This window comes from Bos indicus x Bos taurus, chromosome 5, assembly GCF_003369695.1.
Source record: "Bos indicus x Bos taurus breed Angus x Brahman F1 hybrid chromosome 5, Bos_hybrid_MaternalHap_v2.0, whole genome shotgun sequence".
NCBI lineage: Eukaryota > Metazoa > Chordata > Mammalia > Artiodactyla > Bovidae > Bos > Bos indicus x Bos taurus.
Window position 1 is genome coordinate 60755801 of NC_040080.1, and position 18855 is coordinate 60774655.

Genomic DNA, 18855 nt, shown 5'->3' on the forward strand with positions numbered 1-18855 from the left:
TGCTATACTTCCTGGACCTAGGGGTCTGTTTCCTTCCTGAGGTAGGGATGTTTTCAGCCATTATTTCTTCAAATAAGTTTTCTGTTCATTTCTCTCTTTCCTTCTGCGATCTCTATAGTGTGAATGTTGGCATACTTGATGTCATCCCCAAAGTCTTAGATTATTTTAATTAAAAAATTATTTTCTTTTTTATGGTCATCATGTGTAATTACCAATGACCTGTCTTTCAGAGCACTGATCCATTCCTCTGATCTAATCTACTGATAATTCCTTCTGGTGTGGATTTTATCTCAGTTATTGTATTCTTCAGCTCTGTTTGATTTTTATTTATAGTTTCTAACTTTGCTGAAATCCTTATTATGTTCATTCATTCTCTTCCTGAGTTCCATGAGCATTTTTAGATCATTACCTTCAACTCTCTACCGAGTAGATTGATTATCTCCTCTCCATTTAGTTCATTTTTGGAGGTGTTGTCTTATTTCATCATCTGGAATGTATTTCTCTGTCTTCTTATTTTTCCCAGTTCTCTATGTATTTTCCTATGTACATCAGTTACAGTTTTCAATCTTGGAGAAGTGACTTTGTGTAGGAAACATCCAATGAGGTCCAGAAGCATTCTCTCATTTGGGCATCAGAGGTATAGGCCATAGTGTAGCCCTCATATGGGACATGTGTACCCTTATGTAATGGTAGGAGTTAGTATATTAGGCATGCTGGCAGGTGGGGTTGGAGCCCAGCTGAGTTGGCTATGTGGCTATGCATTGTACATTTGCTTTGAAACCCCTGGAGGGTAAGGGATCCCATCCTCATGATTGGTTGAGTAGCCAGGGGTGGTAGGTAGTGCTGCTAGTAGCCCAAGGGAGAGTAGGGCCAGGTCCTCATGCAGCTGTCTGCTTAGCCAAGGGATAGTCAGGCTGGTGTTGGCCTCCTGCGAGTGGCGATGGGTCCCTGATTTGCTGTCTGCACAGCTCAATGGAGTTTGAGCTGGAAATGACCTGCTCGAACTGAGCATGGGTGGGTATGTCCTCCATACTGATAGGTTTAAGTTTCCAAAATGACACTTGGTAGGCTGATGTCATCACAGTAGAAAGAGCTCCTCAAAATTGGTACTTCTAAATGGCTACTTCCAGTATTCCCTTTTCAACTGGGAGTCTCAGTTGCCTTCAGCCTATCCAGGAGGCTCTCCAAGATGATCAGATGGGTCTGACCCATGCCTCTTTCAAATTAGTGCTTGTGTACTGGGACTTAGAGTGTGTGACATTTTGTATGCACGGTTAAAGAGTGAAGATTCTGTTTCCTATAGCCTTCCAGCTTTTCCAAATAGAAAGCTTGCAGGCTATCAAGCTAGATTTTCTGAGGGCTTATCTTCCCTGTGCAAGCCCTCCTGGACACAGAAGCCTAATGTGGGGATGTTGAACAGCTGTGTGTTCACTGGCAAGGATGTCTACATATGATGTTCCTTCCATTTGTGAGTTGCTCACCCAGAGGTGTCAGTCCTGACTATAATGTCTCTCTACCTATCCTATCCACCTCATTATTTTTCGTACTTCAGGTCCTTAGATGTGAGAAATATTTCTGACAGTACTTAGGTTATATATAGAGAGAGAGCTGCTTTGTAAGTGGTTGCAATTTTGGTATATCTGTGGGAGGAGGTAAGCTCAAGGTCTTCCTACTCTGTCATCTTTGCCACAACCCCCATCAATAATTTAGCTTCAAAAGATATAACCACAATATTAACAACGAATGCACTTCAATATACAAAGAATACATTCTCACTGAAATGTGTGTTATGCTACAAATATAAAATTCAGATAACATTGAAAAAATACAGAACTTAAGATGCTTCCACATCTACTCATGAGTAATTAATTACTATAAGATCTGGCTTCCATGACAAAATCTAAACTTTGTAGAAATTAAATGAACCAACCATACATAGATACTGTACAACAAGCAGTAAATGACTGTAATTCCTGAGAAAAAGGAAACAATTCAAGAAAAATTTAAACATGAATAAAAAGCAATTGAAACAAATCAAACACAATCATAGAGTTAAAAATTAAAAAAAAAAACCTAACAGACTTTCAGTGATAACTGAGAAAATATTACAAATATAATTAGAAAGGAGCTGATTAGAAAAATATTAGAAACTATAACGGTCAAAATTTCTTTTGAAAGTGGATAGCAACTCTAAACACGCAGATACAAGAAAATTCACAAAAACCCAAGTAAAAGGAACAGAAAGAAAATGGAATGAAGTCACAGGAGGAAAACATTTCTGAAAATGGATGAAAAATACTGTCAAAGCAACAAAAAGAAAAAAAAAACATTATATATTATCAAGCAAAAACTAAAGCATAGATTTTGGTTAGAAAAATTTAAAACAGAAGACAATAGAATACTATCCTTAAAGTGGTAAAAGATAGGACAATTTAAGACCAAATGAAAACACTATATCCAGGAAAAACATGTTCTGTTTTTCTGAACATGAAGGCAAAATAAAAACTCATTAGATAAAGGAAGTTAACAGAATGCATTATGCAAATTTGCACTAGAAGAAATGGTTTCTTATTTCCCAAGATAATTGTTGTGGAATCTTTGTATATTCTAGAGTAGTGATCATACAACTATAGCCTCTAGAGCAAATCATACACTCATTCATTTACCTTTTGTCTATAGCTGCTTTAACAGTATAAAGGTAGAAGTCAGGATGTAAGAAGAGAAGGTATTTCTTTCTCTTTCAGTATGCTTCTTGGATTGTTTCTTATTTTGGTTCTAGCATCTAGTGGGCAAACCTCACCATGGTTCTCAGTCTTGAAGAGATTTCCAGGCTTCTGTGATACTTTAATACCACCTCTTCTCATGCCTTGCAATCACAGATGCAGCTATGACAGTCTGATCTTGCTAATACCTACGTTACTTCAAAGTCACCCCACAGAAAACCATGATTCGAAAAGATATAGGCAGCTTCCAGTTCAATATGGCAGAGTAGAAGGATGTGCACTCATCTCCTCCTGTGAGAACACTAAAATCACAAGTTGCTGAACAACCATTGCCAGGAGGATGCCAGAACCTACTAAAAACAGATACTCTACATCCAAAGACAAAGAAGCCACAGTAAGAGAGTAGGAGGGGCACAACCATTATAAAATCAAATCCCAAATTCACTGGTCAGTGACCCACAAACTGGAGAACAATAATACCAAAGAACTTCTCCTGTTGTGTAGGTTCAAAACCCCACATCAGGCTTCCAACCTGGGGACCTGACAAAGGGATTAGGAATCCCCAGGGAATCTGACCTTGAAGGCCTGAAAGAGTTGATTACAAGATTACACAGGACTAGGGCAAACAGAGACTTCTGTTTAAAGGAACAAACAAAACCTTGTGCACCAAGACTTATAAGAAAGGAGCAGTGACTTCACAGGAAACTGACCGAACTACCTGCTTTTGTTGGAGGGTGTCCTGAGGAGGCGTCAGTCAGCAGGGACTGACCACAGGGACGGCGGGACTGTCAGCAGATGTCTGGAAAGGTCTCCTTTGGTGTAAACCCTCTTAGAGTTTTCCATTAATCTGACCATAGAGCCTGTAGACCTGAGGGCTGGATCACCTCAGGCCAGAAAATGACCAGGTTGGGAGTGCAACTGCAACCATCAGCACATAGTTAGATCAAGAGAGTTCCAGAGAAACATTTATTTCTGCTTTATTGACTATGCCAAAGCCATTGACTGTGGGGATCACAATAAACTGTGGAAAATTCTGAAATAGATGGGAATACCAGACCACCTCACCCGCCTCTTGAGAAATCTGTATGCAGGTCAGGAAGCAACAGTTAGAACTGGACATGGAACAACAGACTGGTTCCAAATAGGAAAAGGAGTATGTCAGAGCCGTATGTTGTCACCCGATTTATTAATTTATTTATTTATATGCAGAATACTTGAACTGTGGTGTTGGAGAAGACTCTTGAGAGTCCCTTGGACTGCATGGAGATCTAGCCAGTCCATTCTGAAGGAGATCAGCCCTGGGATTTCTTTGGAAGGAATGATGCTAAGGCTGAAACTCCAGTACTTTGGCCACCTCATGCAAAGAGTTGACTCATTGGAAAAGACTCTGATGCTGGGTGGGATTGGGGGCAGGAGGAGAAGGGGATGACAGAGGATGAGATGGCTGGATGGCATCACTGACTCGATGGACGTTGGTTTGGGTGAACTCCGGGAGTTGGTGATGGACAGGAAGGACTGGAATGCCGCGGTTCATGGGGTCGCAAAGAATCGGACACGACTGAGCAACTGAACTGAACTGATCTGATGCAGAGTATATCATGAGAAACGCTGGGCTGGAGGAAGCACAAGTTGAAATCAAGTTTGCCGGGAGAAATATCAATAACCTCAGATATGCACATGACACCACCCTTCTGGCAGAAAGTGAAGAACTAAAGAGCCTCTTGATGAAAGTGAAAGAGGAGAGTGAAAAAGTTGGCCAAAAGCTTAACATTCAGAAAACTAAGATTATGGCATCCGGTCCCGTCACTTCATGACAAATAGATGGGGAAACAGTGGCTGACTATTTCTCTGGGCTCCAAAATCACTGCAGATGGTGATTGCAGCTATGAAATTAAAAGACCCTTAGTCCTTGGAAGGAAAGTTATGACCAACCTAGACAGCATATTAAAAAGCAGAGACATTACTTTGTCAAGAATGGTCCGTGAGTCAAAGTTATGGTTTTTCCAGTCGCCATGTATGAATGTGAGATTTGGACTATAAAGAAAGCTGAGTGGTGAAGAATTGATGCTTTTGAACTGTGGTGTTGGAAAAGACTCTTGAGAATCTCGTGGACTGCAAGGAGATCCAACCAGTCCATCCAAAAGGAGATCAGTCCTGGGTGTTCATTGGAAGGACTGATGATAAAGATGAAACTCCAATACTTTGGCTACCTGATGTGAAAAGCTGACTTATTTGAAAAGACCCTGATGCTGGGAAAGAGTGGGTGCAGGAGGAGAAGGGGATGACAGAGGATGAGATGGTTGAATGGTGCCACCGACTCAATGGACATGGGTTTGGGTGGACTCTGGGAGTTGGTGATGGCCAGAGAGGCCTGGTGTGTTGCAGGTCATGGGGTTGCAAAGAGTCAGATATGACTGAGTGACTAAATGAACCGAACTTACTTAGCAAGGCCCTGTGCACCAGATAGCCTTGTGGTTGGTCTACAGTTAGCTTATCACTCTCATGCGACCACTAGTCTCCTCTTAATTGCTTATACCAAATATTTATTAAGTTTTGGAGTTCCCATAAGCTTGAATTGCCTACACATGTTTTTCTAAATAGAGTCAGTTCAAGTGGAGAGAACTGTGGAGGCCTCCACTATCATGGTACAACTTGCTTTCTAGGTAAAACCAACAAGCAGGTACAGTGGTCCAGTTTGCTTAGAATGACACTCCTGCTTTACAAGAAGTTTTCTGAGTGAGATCACTAGCCTATGGTGTTCTGAGCACAAAACTTCTGTCCTTTAAGAGAATGGGAGCAGCTGGAATTGGGGCCCAGTACTCTTGGCCTGGCATTCTTAGGGTAGAGCTTTTGAATGGGGGCTGGGTAGAGATCATCATATGTTTTAGCTACCCTTGCATTGAATAGACCTTGTTCAATGTGGAGCTGGAGGAGACAAGTAATGTTTGCAGCAACAACAATCAAGGGGACATCGTAGCCTTTGACTGTGACCCAGGGGCAGTGGCATCTCTATGTCCCTGCCTGTACTTGCCTGAGTGCACTTTCAGCTCTGTTGGGACGAGAGATGGCAGGGAAGGAATGGGTCCTGGCTCCAATGTCATAGATTCTCAGTCTTCCTGAGATTTAGTAGATTTTGTTCAGCAAATAATTTTTTTGTTTGTTCTTTATTTTCAGATATTTCCCTGGTAGTCTCTTCAAATCAAACATATATATTATGAGATCTCAGAATCTCAAACTTCAAAAATCAGCAAAGATAAGGAAAACAAACTAGGCAAACACATATGAACACATATCAGCTGTATTCGCAATATCTAAAAGCTGATCAAACATCAGTTGCCCATTTATTTAAGAGTGCATAAACAAAATTTGGTATATATGTACAATGGAAAATGGAAAATTACTCAGCAATAAAAAGAAGGGTTACTTATACATGACAAAATGAAAAAATCTGAAAATCATTTTACACAGCGAAGAAGCCTGAGAGAAAAGATGACATGCTCTATGATTCTATTACATACCATCCAGATCACTGGTTATCTGGAGATGGGTTTGGAGGGAAGAATGGCTTGAAACGAGGCCTAATCAACCATTTGGAAATGAAGGAAATATTCTGTATCTTGATGTGGTAGTGATTTCATTGGCCACAAAACTCACAGAGTTCTTCAATTTAAATACATACTGTTTATTTCAAACCAATTATTCCTCAATAAAGTGTTTAAAAAAATAATGTGCAGGTCTTCTTTAGATCCAAGAATTTATATTTTTGAGCAATAATTCAGACACATGTTTTTTTTAAAGATTTCATCTTCACTGGAAGAATAGGAAGCTGCACAATAAAATAGAAAATTTAGTTTTGCTTATTCATAATAATGATATATTTGTTATTTTTAACTAACAATTTATTTAGATATTTCCTATATTAAAAATGGAATATTAAAAGGAGGCTAAATTTTTAAATATAATTGTTGTTAGTGTAGCAGCAGCTGAGTGAGGATTAAATACCATGAACACTCCAATTTAGTAAAATTAGCTAGTTATGACTCTACAATTAGCTATAATTATAAATGTAATGGGATGCCACAAGATGAGATTAAAGTAGTAATAATGTTTTAGATAAATGTGGTCTTCAGTTTATTTAGGCATGTTTTACTAGCACCCTTTTGCTTGTAAAATACAGAAACTTTCATGCAACGAGCTGAGTCCTATAATGGAACAAGCCTTCAAGAAATTCGTAATTCTTTTCAGTTTCACCTCACCTAAATCCCAGGCACAGGTTCTTTGCTCACTGGACCTTAGTATTCTTTTATTCAACTGAGAAATAAGAGTTTCTGTAAAGTCAAGACAGTTGACTATCAAGCACATAGGCAAACCAGGATGAGAAAGCTCAGTCTGATCTGACTTTATTTTGTTAACTCTTAATGATTAACTATTATTATTCATACTTTTCTTCTTATTTTATTAGGTGGTATTTCCCCAGTTAGAGATGCTCAAACATTAGAAGTCATTACTCACTTCTACCTTGTTTTAGCTTTATCAACCATTAATTAATATTCAGTTTAGTTTATCTATAATTTTAAAGGTATTCCCTCTCTCCACTGTCATAAGACAGTGATTATCTTCTTCTATGAATATTTATCTTCCACTAGTTACCAACATGATTTTTCTAAAATGTCGGTTTGAACACAATATATTCTTTAAAGAAAAATCCCTATTGCTTCCCTGTGGTCCGCAGAAAATAAGTCAACCTCCTTGTCTTCTTATATAGATGTACACAATTTCCATGAATTTCCTTTTAAGTCTTAAATTTCACTCCCTCTCTTTTACATTAATATCAGGAATTAAATTTTTGGAAGTTTAACATATCATTATTTAATTGCCTTTGCACAGAAAGTTTTCTATTTATCTTTGCTGAGGTTTATTTATGTTTACAAATTTACTTATGAATTTTTCCCTGGTCATTTATATCACTCATCTATAGAAGCTGCTCTGTCTTCATAATTTTTACCCTTGTGGCTTAGCTGGTAATGAATCTGCCTGCAATGTGGAAGACTTGGGTTCAATCCCTTGGTTGGGAAGATCCCCTGGAGAAGGGAGGAGATACCCACTCCAGTATCCTGGACTAGAGAATTCCATGGACTGTCCATAGAGTTGCAAAAAGTCGGACATAATTGAGCAACTTTCACTCACTTTATTCACTGGGTTTATCATATGACATTTTATTAATAGCTATCCATTTAGCCATTTTTTCCATCAATTAATGTGAGCTCAAGTACAGAAATCATTTAAAATTGGGAATTTTTATAGGGCACAGAGTATATAAAAATTAAGTAAGTATTAATTTGACTAATGAATTCTCACTAAGGCATATATAACAAAATATGAATTATCTTTACTCTTGTTTACTTTTATTACAATTTCCTTGTGAACAGGTACAATTTTAAAAAACAATTTATCAGCTTAGTATATATTCAAATGAAAGGGAGAAATAATAATGATTCAAGCCAAAGAACACATGAGATAAATGTGTCACTTGGTTAACCTCTGGAAAATTAAGAGTTACTTACGTTTCACACTTGAGACTGTGTACTGCAGAGTATCTGATTCTCTCACTAGACATTCACAAAGATTTCTTTAGTAAATCTGGTATTTTGTTCTGTCTTTCTTAATATATCAGACTGTGTTACCTTTACCAAGTGTGTATATATATATATATATATATAAACATATATATATATATAAACATATATATATATATATAAACATATATATATATATATAAAACATATGGTACTGACTCAAGATAAACAATACATCCCAAACAACAGCCTCAAAGTGTCAGAAGTTGGTATATATATGTCCTAAAAACAAATTACATGGAAACCATTATCATTATCCAAAAGAAAGTACAGAGAAAGTCAGTCCATTCCAAAATCAATAGCCAGACAAAATAGAGTCCATCTTCCAGATGTATGTATTCTGATTAGTTCCAAATACATCTTTCAAAGTATATGTTCTTCACATATGCGATTCAAACAAATAAAGTCTCTTAAGTTTTGAATCGTATACGGAATTTAGAAAGATGGTAATGATAACCCTGTAAGCGAGACAGCAAAAGAGACGCAGATGTAGAGAACAGTCTTTTGGACTCTGTAGGAGAGGGAGATGGTGGGATGATTTGGGAGAATGGCACTGAAACATGTGTAATATCATATATGAGACGAATCACCAGTCCAGGTTCGATGCATGATACTGGATGCTTGGGTCTGGTTCACTGGGAGGACCCAGCGGAATGGTTCAAGGAAGGAGGTGGGAGAGGGTTCAGCATGGGGAATACGTTTATACCTGTCGCGGATTCATGTTGATGTATGGCAAAACCAATACAATATTGTAAAGTAATTAACCTCCAATTAAAATAAACAAATATTAAAAATAGATTTGAATCAGTGATTCTCTAAGTTATTATAAAGCTCAGCTCTTTCAGAATATTACGTTTACTTAACTCTATTTTCAGTTAATATAGAATTAAATAAAAATAGTTTTTTCCCCAGGATCTTCCTCAGAGCTTCTTTGACATCTTTGTTTCTCAGAGAGTAAATCAAAGGATTCAACATGGGAGTGACCAGGGTGTAACACAAGGAGGCCACTTTACTCAGCTCAGGAAATCTGTCAGGGATGACATACATAAAGATGATGGCACCATACAGTACACTCACGACTCCCAGGTGAGAGCTGCAAGTGGAGAAGACTTTCTTTCGCCCCTCAGTGGAGCGTATTTTTAGAACTGTGGATACAATATATATATAAGACACAGTAATGACAATTATGGTAGGCAAAATGATAATGGTGCATAGGAAAAAGGATACCATATTAGGAATGTAGAGATCAGAACAAGAAATCCTCAGAAGTGGACGCTCATCACAGTAAAAATGGTCAATGTTCCGAGAAGCACAAAAGGATAAAGTAAATGTCATGATGGTCTGAAGAACTGAGCTGATACAGCCAAAAAAATAGGAACCAGCCACAAATTGAACACAGAGATGTGCTGACATCTGCACAGAGTAGAGGAGTGGGTTGCAGATGGCAATGAAGCGGTCATAAGCCATGACTGCCAGGAGAAACCCCTCGGTCACAATGAAGAGGATAAAGAGAAACAGCTGTGTCACACAGCCTGCATAGGAGATGGACTTGCTCTCAGACCAGATGTTGATCATAGCCTTAGGTGCAATAACAGATGAATAGAAGAGATCAACGAAGGACAGGTTGCCTAGGAAGAAATACATTGGTGTGTTCAGCCGGGGATCAGTCATAATAATGACCATCATGCCAATATTTCCTAGAAGGATCATGGCATAGACAAGTAGAAAAAGCAGGAAGAGGAGGATGTGAAACTCTGGGCGGACCCTGAAGCCAACAAGAATGAACTCAGTCGCTTCTGAGTGGTTGCTTGTTTCCCTGTCACCCATGGCAGAAATCTGCTGAGAAGCACAAGGCAAAATAAATGAAACTGTGGCTTTGATTCTAGTGCTGTTAATACTTTCTTAAATGTAGAATTAAATTATTTACTGCTTAATAAGATATTGCATACAAAACAATTTTAATGTCAGGAAGATGCAAGAATTTAAAGTAGAAGTCAGTAGGCTTCTTATACTGTAATTCTATTAAGCAGTGAAAAGGTGTTCTTTGGTTATTTTATTTAAATCATAACTGGCAGGGATTTCTGCAAGAAATTAGCCTATTTTATTGCCTAAAATCACTCACATTCTAAATTTCTATTCTTAAACTATGTATAGCTAGAGACTTTCTTCATCTAAAATTGTAGAATGCACATTATTTAAAATGAATATATCTCATGTAATATATATGATAGTGTTTATAGCCCTCATGAGAGCGAAGTTAGTGTTTGATTCATTACATGACAGTAGTAAATAAATTGAAAATATTTTTACCTTATTTTAGCTCAATATATTTCATTTTCTTTATTCATGTAGGCCATCTTTGAAAATACAATAAAATAGACATTTTTGGCATAGTTAATAACATCCAAAAATCACTAAGTGAAGATCAAGTTCTCCAATGGAATTTTCAAATATTTTCCTTTTCTCAGGTCAAAGCCATTCTCCCAATATATACATTTTTATTGCCTCATTATAAATATTTCATTTCCATTAACACTCATTTAACAAATATCACAGTCATTTAAACTTCTTTTTGAGGCAGAGAAAGAAGGTAGTGAATATTCCAATCCTTACACTGCAGTGAATGACTTTCTACCAAGGCTCCATCGATTCAAGAGATCTCACTGTTTAGATAATGCAAGTAAACTTCACTGATATACATAAAGGGAAATCCCTTTCCTGAATTCTGTTACACCTTAGGTGTTTTAAGATAAATATACGTGGGTAACCATGGATATTTAAAGACCATAGCAACTTGCATCGTCCAGAGACCATGATCATGAGCTAGAGTATGGGTAGTGGTGTTTATGATGGTGTTAGTTATTTAAAGCCTGTGAAACCTTCCTCAGGATATTTCAGCATTGAATTTTTGCTCATCCTCTGTGACGGATTCCACTGGGAGAGGAGTAATCGTAAAGTCAATTATGGTGCCATAAGTGAAGACTCTTGGGCTGTTGTCCATGAGGACTGAAGTAACCTTAGATACAAACAAATAGTCTAATAATAGTCAAAAACAAGGGAAAAAGAGAAAAATTCACTTCAAATTATTACCTGTATATCTTGATATACCTATGTTTCAGGATATGACAAATGCCTCAGGATATGACAAATGCTCTCTAAATCACAAATTCAAAGACAGATGATGGTTGCTAATGCTGTTTTCCTATATTTAAATACCAAACAGTTAAAAAATATACTGAAGGAAAGATAGCATTCATACAATTAACTTTATATCTTTAGCAAAAACACTTATGAGATTAGGATCTCTATTTAAAAATTCCTTTAAAACTGCAGTGTGACTAAAAGACTACATCAACCTCAGAGACATACTACTCTATTTAGTAAGCCCAACTTGATAAGAGTGTCATTTTTTCTAAAATATTTTTATCAGTTAATTTTAATATTATTTTTAAAAACCAGTTTTTAATTTAAAAATTATGTTTAGAATTTATCTGAGTTTTTAAAGTGTATAGATAGCAAAAATGATGTGGGACCAGAGCTTCTCTTTTATTATAATTCAGTATTAGTAAAAGCTTAATCAGTTTAGGAAGAGAAAGTAGGTTGGATATTTTAAACAGGAAAATATTAAATAAGGATAGTTAGGTATATTAAACTGAGAAACTAGAGTTTCTGCAAAGTCAAGACAGTTGACCTTGGAACACATAGGCAAAAGCAGAATTTGAAAGCTCAGTCTGAGTTCTGAGAATATTTTCTTAACTCTTAATGGTTAAATATTGTTAATCATATTTTCTTCCTTATTTTATGAGGCAACATTTTCCCAGTGAGAGATTTTTAAACATGAAATAATTATTATCTTCCACCAGACCTCATTTTATTAACCACCCCAATATTCAGCTTAGTTTATCCATGGTTTAAAAGATATTCCCTCTCTTCACTGTCTCATGTAAGACTGCTGTCATTAAAACAATCATAACCTCTCATTTGGATAATCAGAGGCTTTCTGTGATTATTTTCTTCTATGAATATTTAGCTACCCAAAGTTAAAATGCAATTTTTCTAAAATACAAATTTGAACACAATATATCCTTTTAGAAATCCACAGTGCTTCCCTGCTGCCTGCAGAATAAAAGAAATCTTCCTTGTCTTGTTATATAGGTCTGTATGAGTTCCATGAATTTCCTTCTAAGTTTCTCTTGCTCCCTTTCTTGCGCATTAAAATAAAAAACTGAATTTCAGGAAGTTTTTAATCTTTCATTGATCATTTAGATCACTCATCTCTAAAGACTGCGCTCTATACATATTTCTATATTTGCTTGTATTCACTTGGTTTAACATATGGCATGTTAGCTCTCTAGTCAGATATTTTCCCCTCAATTACTGTGACCTCAAGTAGAGAAATTACTTATGCCTAGGAATTTTTATAGGGTAAAGAGTACATCAAAATTCAATAAATATTGGATTGACAAAATAATTCTCACTAAGGCACATCAGATCAGATCAGTCGCTCAGTCGTGTCCGACTCTTTGGGACCCCATGAATCGCAGCACGCCAGGCCTCCCTGTCCATCACCAACTCCCGGAGTTCACTCAGACTCACGTCCACTGAGTCAGTGATGCCATCCAGCCATTTCACCCGCTGTCATGCTCTTCTCCTCCTGCCCCCCATCCCTCCCAGCATCAGAGTCTTTTCCAATGAGTCAACTCTTCGCATGAGGTGGCCAGAATACTGGACTTTCAGCTTTCTCATCATTCCTTCCAAAGAAATCCCAGGGCTGATCTCCTTCAGAATGGACTGGTTGGATCTCTTTGCAGTCCAAGGGATTCTCAAGAGTCTTCTCCAACACCACTGTTCAAAAGCATCAATTCTTCGGCGCTCAGCCTTCTTCACAGTCCAACTCTCACATCCATACATGACCACAGGAAAAACCATAGCCTTGACTAGACGGACCTTTATTGGCAAAGTAATGTCTCTGCTTTTCAATATGCTATCTAGGTTGGTCATAACTTTCCCTCCAAGGAGTTAGCGTCAACAAAATATAAAATTTGCTTGTTTATTTTATTACAGTTTTCTTGTAAAAAGGAAGGATATACAAAAAAATTTATCAGATTAATTAATATTCAAATGATAGGGAGATATAATTATTCATGTCAGAGAAACCATGAAATAAATTCATTTAGCCTCTGGGCAATTAAGAGTTACTTACATGTCACCCTTCAGACTGTGCACTGCAGAGTGATTCTCTCACTAAGAGTTCACAAAGATTTCTTCAGTAAATATGATATTTCATTTGCTTATTACATTAGCTTGTGCTACCTCTACCAAGTACATTTATATCCACATAACACATGTTACTAATGCAAGCAAAATGAAGATGAAGCACAGAGAAAGTCATTCCATTCTGAATAAAAACATGCAAATCATATTCCAAATGTACTTTTCAGCTGTAAATACATGGAATTCTAAGAAATTAAAACTTTATGATTAAATATTTTTAAGATCAATGGGTACAACTTTTTAATCAGTTGCTTCCCCAAGTTGTTATAATTCCCAGGACTTTCATTTACATCACTGTAAAAATAGAATTAAAGTAACTTTTCTCTAGGCTCTTTCTCAGAGCTTCCTTGACATCTTTGTTCCTCAAAGAGTAAATCAAAGGATTCAACATGGCAGTGACTAGGGGGTAACATAAGGAAGCCACTTTACTGAGCTCAGGAAATGTATCAGGAGTGAGATACATAAAAAATACAACACCATAGAGTACACTCACAACTCCTAGGTGAGAGCTACAAGTGGAGAAGTCTTTCTTTGACCCCTCAGTGGAGCATATTTTTAGAACTGTGGATACAATATATATATATATATATATATATATATATATATATATATATATGTATGACACAATAGTGACAATTATGGTAGGCAAAATGATAATGCTGCACAAGAAAAAAAAAGCAACTTATGAATATTGAGATCAGAACAAGAAATCTTCTGAAGTGGACGGTCATCACAGTAAAAATGGTCAATGGTTCGAGATGCACAAAAGGATAAAGTAAATGTCATGCTGGTTTGAAGAACTGAGCTGATACAGCCAAAAAAAATAGGAACCAGCCACCAACTGAACACAGAGATGTGCTGACATCTGGACAGAGTAGAGGAGTGGGTTGCAGATGGCAATGAAGCGGTCATAAGCCATGATTGCCAGGATAAATCCTTTAGTCACAATGAAGAGAGCAAAGAGAAAGAACTGGCTAATACAGCCTGCAAATGAGATGGACTTGCTCTCAGACCAGAAGTTGCTCATAGCCTTGGGTGCAATAACAGAAGAATAGAAGAGATCAATGAAGGAGAGGTTGCCTAGGGAAAAATACATTGGTGTGTTCAGCTGGGGGTCAGTCATAATAATGACCATCATGCCAATATTTCCTAGAAGGATCCTGGGGTAGATAAGCAGAAATAGCAGAAAGAGGAGAATGTGTAGTTTCAGGCAGACCCTGAAGCCGAAAAGAATGAAGTCAGTCGCTTCTGAGTAGTTGCTTGTTCCCCTGTCACCCATGGCAGACAACTGCTGAGAGGCAAAGGCAAAAGAAATGAAATTGTGACTTTGAGTCATCAATTCATCAATATGCTCTTAAATGTAGCTATACATTATTTACTTCTTAATGAGAAAAGGTATACAAAACAATTTTAACATCAATAAGATGCACGGATTTGGATTTATATATTACTAAACTTCAGGAATTGTTATTCCATTAAACAATGAAAGAAGTTATATGGTTATTTTATTTAAATCATACATTGGCAAGGATTTCTGCAAGAAATTAGCGTATTTTATTGTCTAAGATTATTCACATTTGGAATTTCTATTCTTGCTATACTTATTGTTAAAAATTATCTTATCCAAATTAGGAGTATTACATCTTATCTAAAATAAGCATATTGCATGGAATCTCTATGGTAGTGTTTATAGCCATTATGATAGCTAAGTCAGTATTTGTGTCATTACATGACAGTATTAAAAATATTTGAAATATTTTTACTTTATTTTACCTCAATATATTTAGTTTCCATTGTTATTGGAGCCATCTTTGAAAAAATGTGATTAGACAATACTGGTATGTTAAGTAAAATCAAAAATCACTAAGAGTAGATAAAGTTCTCTAACTCTACTTCTAAACATACGTTCCTTTTCTCATATCAAAGTCATTCTCTCAAATACATGAATTTTAATTGCTTCATTACAAATGTTGAACTTGCATTAATAGTCATTAAATTTTAAAACATGTCATAATTACTTGGCCCTCTCTTTAAAAGCAAAGAGAGAAGCTGGTGAATATTCCAATCCTTATACCGCAATGAACAACTTTCTAACAAGGCTGCATCAATTCAAGAGATCTCACCCTTTAGACAGAGAAAGTAAACTTCAGTGATATACATAAAGAAAATCCGTTTCCTGAATTCTAGTGTACCTGATATGTCTTAAAGTAAGGATAACTGGATAACTATGGATATTTAAAGATCATAGCAACCTTTTGTCTATAATCTGTGATCATGAGCTAGTGAATCAAAAGTGGTGTTTTTAACTACCTCAGTTGTTTTTAAATCTCTGATACCTTTTTCAAGAGTATTTTAGCATTGAGCTTTTACTCATCCTCTATGAGGGATTCCACTGGGAGAGGAGTAATCGTGAAGTCAATTATGGAGACATAAGTGTAGACTCCAGGGCTGTCGTCCATAAGGACTGAAATAACCTCAGGAACAGTTTAATAATAGTCCAAATACAAGGAACTTTTCCTTCTATAGTTGTGTATATCCTTTGGGATATTTCTGGACTTTATTTTCTTTACTGACAAAGAAAAACTTTATGGTATTATCTCAACATACATATTGGTAAGCATAGAAAAGAGATTTAAAAGTTTGCATATGAGGAAAGGTTTAGATAAGTAAATATTTTACGTTATGTGGTAAATTATACTTATGATTAAAAAAAAATCCCACTTCAATTTGTAATTTTGGAAAAGGTCAGTTTTGATTCCATTTCCAAAGAAAGGCAATGCCAAAGAATGCTCAAACTACCGCACAATTGCACTCATCTCACCTGCTAGTAAAGTAATGCTCAAAATTCTCCAAGCCAGGCTTCAGCAATACATGAACCCTGAATTTCCTGATGTTCAAGTTTGTAGGGATTTTCTCCCCGGGACTTGGAAATGATGAATCTGAAAGGACAAAACTTGGACAGTCTCTTGCAAGGACTGACAAATTTATTTCTGCAGTCAAGCCTTTTTATAGAAGCAGGAACAAAGAGCTTAGAGTATATGGCCAGCAGAGCATGTACGGGGTTAAGACATAATCAGTAGAAGATATTTCAAGGACAGCATGTTCTAAATGACCCAGATGTTTATCCCATGACCCATTTTCTCAAGCAACATCTTTAGTATTATTAAATCTTGGTGCCGAGCATGGCTAAAAGCAGGAGATGTTTTTCAGCTATGGCAAAGCCTGGGTACTTCTGGCCCTCCACCATTTTCCCAAGGACCTTCTCAGTCAGGGGCTATTTTGCACTGTGCTTCCCAACATATCCTCCTTTTGTTTTTAGCTTAAGCACGGCAGCTGCTAGTTGGACTCCATTGTGAGAGGCATGGAGTCTTGAGTAGAGACATCTGTATCCTATAATCAATGACAGAAAAAGTAGGGTGATTAATACATATATAAAAATGTTGCTTCCTGAAAACCATGTTCTAGGGTCTAGGGATGATAGGGTTTTCGTTAAAGTATCGTAAAACTGAGTGCTGTACAACTCCTTAGGTACCTCAACTTGAAAATTAGCAATTTGTTGTTTCAACAGATTGATGTCTAAACTTGAGTTGTTTGTGAGATCCTGAAAATGTGCTTTAACTTTATCCCAAGGGTATTCAGTGCTATTATAAGGCATGTTAGTCAGACAAAAAGACGTAAAATTCCAGTGACAACGTATATGTGTTTGGAAAGTCAGTTGCTGCATTTGATCTCCTAAGTGGATTATCACAGCTTGTAACTCATTAATTCGTGTTTGTAATTGCTGATCTATTTGGGCTTGTCGAGTCCAAAGATCATGAGAGTCTTTGTGCCATGCAGTGATAAAATCATGATTTTGTATAGAATTGTGTAATGCTATACCAGACAGGGTTCCTACTGTAACAATGGATATTAGACTAAGAATGCCAGCAATAATCCACCCTATTATGTGCTTCGACCTTTTCAGACCATTTCTGAGCAGAACTGAAAGGAATACAGAGTCGGTCCATGGCTCTGTTAAACTGACAGGAAGCCATGGTTTAGACCTCTGCTTGACTATAGTGATGTTGGCGTTATGTAAGAAATAGTATGGTTTAAACATGTATATAAAGCACAAGCTGTACAGTTAACAATTTTAGCAGAAAGATGTATATCAAAGTTACCTACAATAAACATGTACGGGAGGTGCACACAGGATTGGATATAACCTGTACTATTATACATAAAGTTATAGTTTTGGGGTTTTAAAGCCTTCACAGTCCCATGTACATTGGCAAAGCATTCCAGTGCAGCAGGAATCTTCCAAATATGCCATTGTTCAAGTCCTATAAGAGGGACTATAATTCTGGGCTGAGGTGGAGATAACCCTCCATTATTCCAGTTTAACAATACATCCTTATCAGTCCAAAAGCTAATACTGGTCTTATGGAATCCCCACGTGTTGACTCTATGATACCAGGAACAGCTATGATTTTTTTTCTTCCTCCTCAGAGCAATTCACAAATAACCCATGGGGCCCCCAATACATGAATTTGAATATGGACTGATTTTGTTGTTTGATAGAAACCTTCCTGAACTGTTCCCGGCAGTTAGACCAATATAGTGGTTGAATTGATCGTTTCTTTCTCCAAGATACAACATCACATATTAGTTCTGCAGGCTGGAAAAGTGAGTCTGTATAGTTAGCTATTTGTCCAGGATAATGTCTTTCAGAACCATTTAAGAGGAAGGATGCAGTTGCAAACATTCCTATACTGTAGGCAGAAACATTGTGTAGAGAGTAAGCCCACCATTGTGGGAATATAGTCATGCACAAAGAGTGAACTCCGAAGCATATAGGTAGTGCCTTAAATCCAATTGAAACATTTATCTCTTTTCCTTCATCTTCTTCATGAATTGACCCCTGCATTGACCATGGGGCAGGGAAGTGCAGACTATCGTTGGTGAATACCATAGCGGCTTTGTCAACCCAATCCACTATGGATAACAAAGGTGAATTAGGTATATATGTCCAATAAATATATTCCACACTTACCCCAGAGGAACAGGAAAGAACAGTTAACATTGCAAAAAACAGCTTATCTGGAGTCATAGGAGTTCCAGTGTTCTTCAGTGTTTGCTCAGCCTGACGAGTCATGTTTTTCACTTGAGCCCACGTCAGGTAAGGATTCAGACAATGGCGTTTCTTCATTGGCTCCTTCAAGGTCATTGACGAGACCCTTCGC

General features: G+C 37.0%; 2 protein-coding genes and 1 pseudogene across 2 annotated transcripts; all 3 read right to left on the reverse strand.

Annotated features, from left to right (window-relative positions):
• Window positions 1–9214: 9214 nt before the first annotated feature.
• Window positions 9215–10233, reverse strand: LOC113893463 (olfactory receptor 9K2-like). The gene has a single exon (XM_027543444.1). It carries the CDS (start codon window positions 10184–10186, stop codon window positions 9215–9217), a length of 972 nt encoding a protein of 323 aa, XP_027399245.1. The 5' UTR covers window positions 10187–10233.
• A 3686-nt stretch (window positions 10234–13919) lies between these two features.
• On the reverse strand, window positions 13920–14912 carry LOC113893464 (annotated as a pseudogene).
• Window positions 14913–16953: 2041 nt separating this feature from the next.
• LOC113893811 (endogenous retrovirus group K member 25 Env polyprotein-like) lies at window positions 16954–18767 on the reverse strand. The gene is given in 4 exon segments (XM_027543663.1): window positions 16954–17037; window positions 17040–17710; window positions 17713–18106; window positions 18108–18767. Coding segments are annotated over 4 exon segments (1809 nt in total).
• Between the last annotated feature and the right edge of the window lie 88 nt (window positions 18768–18855).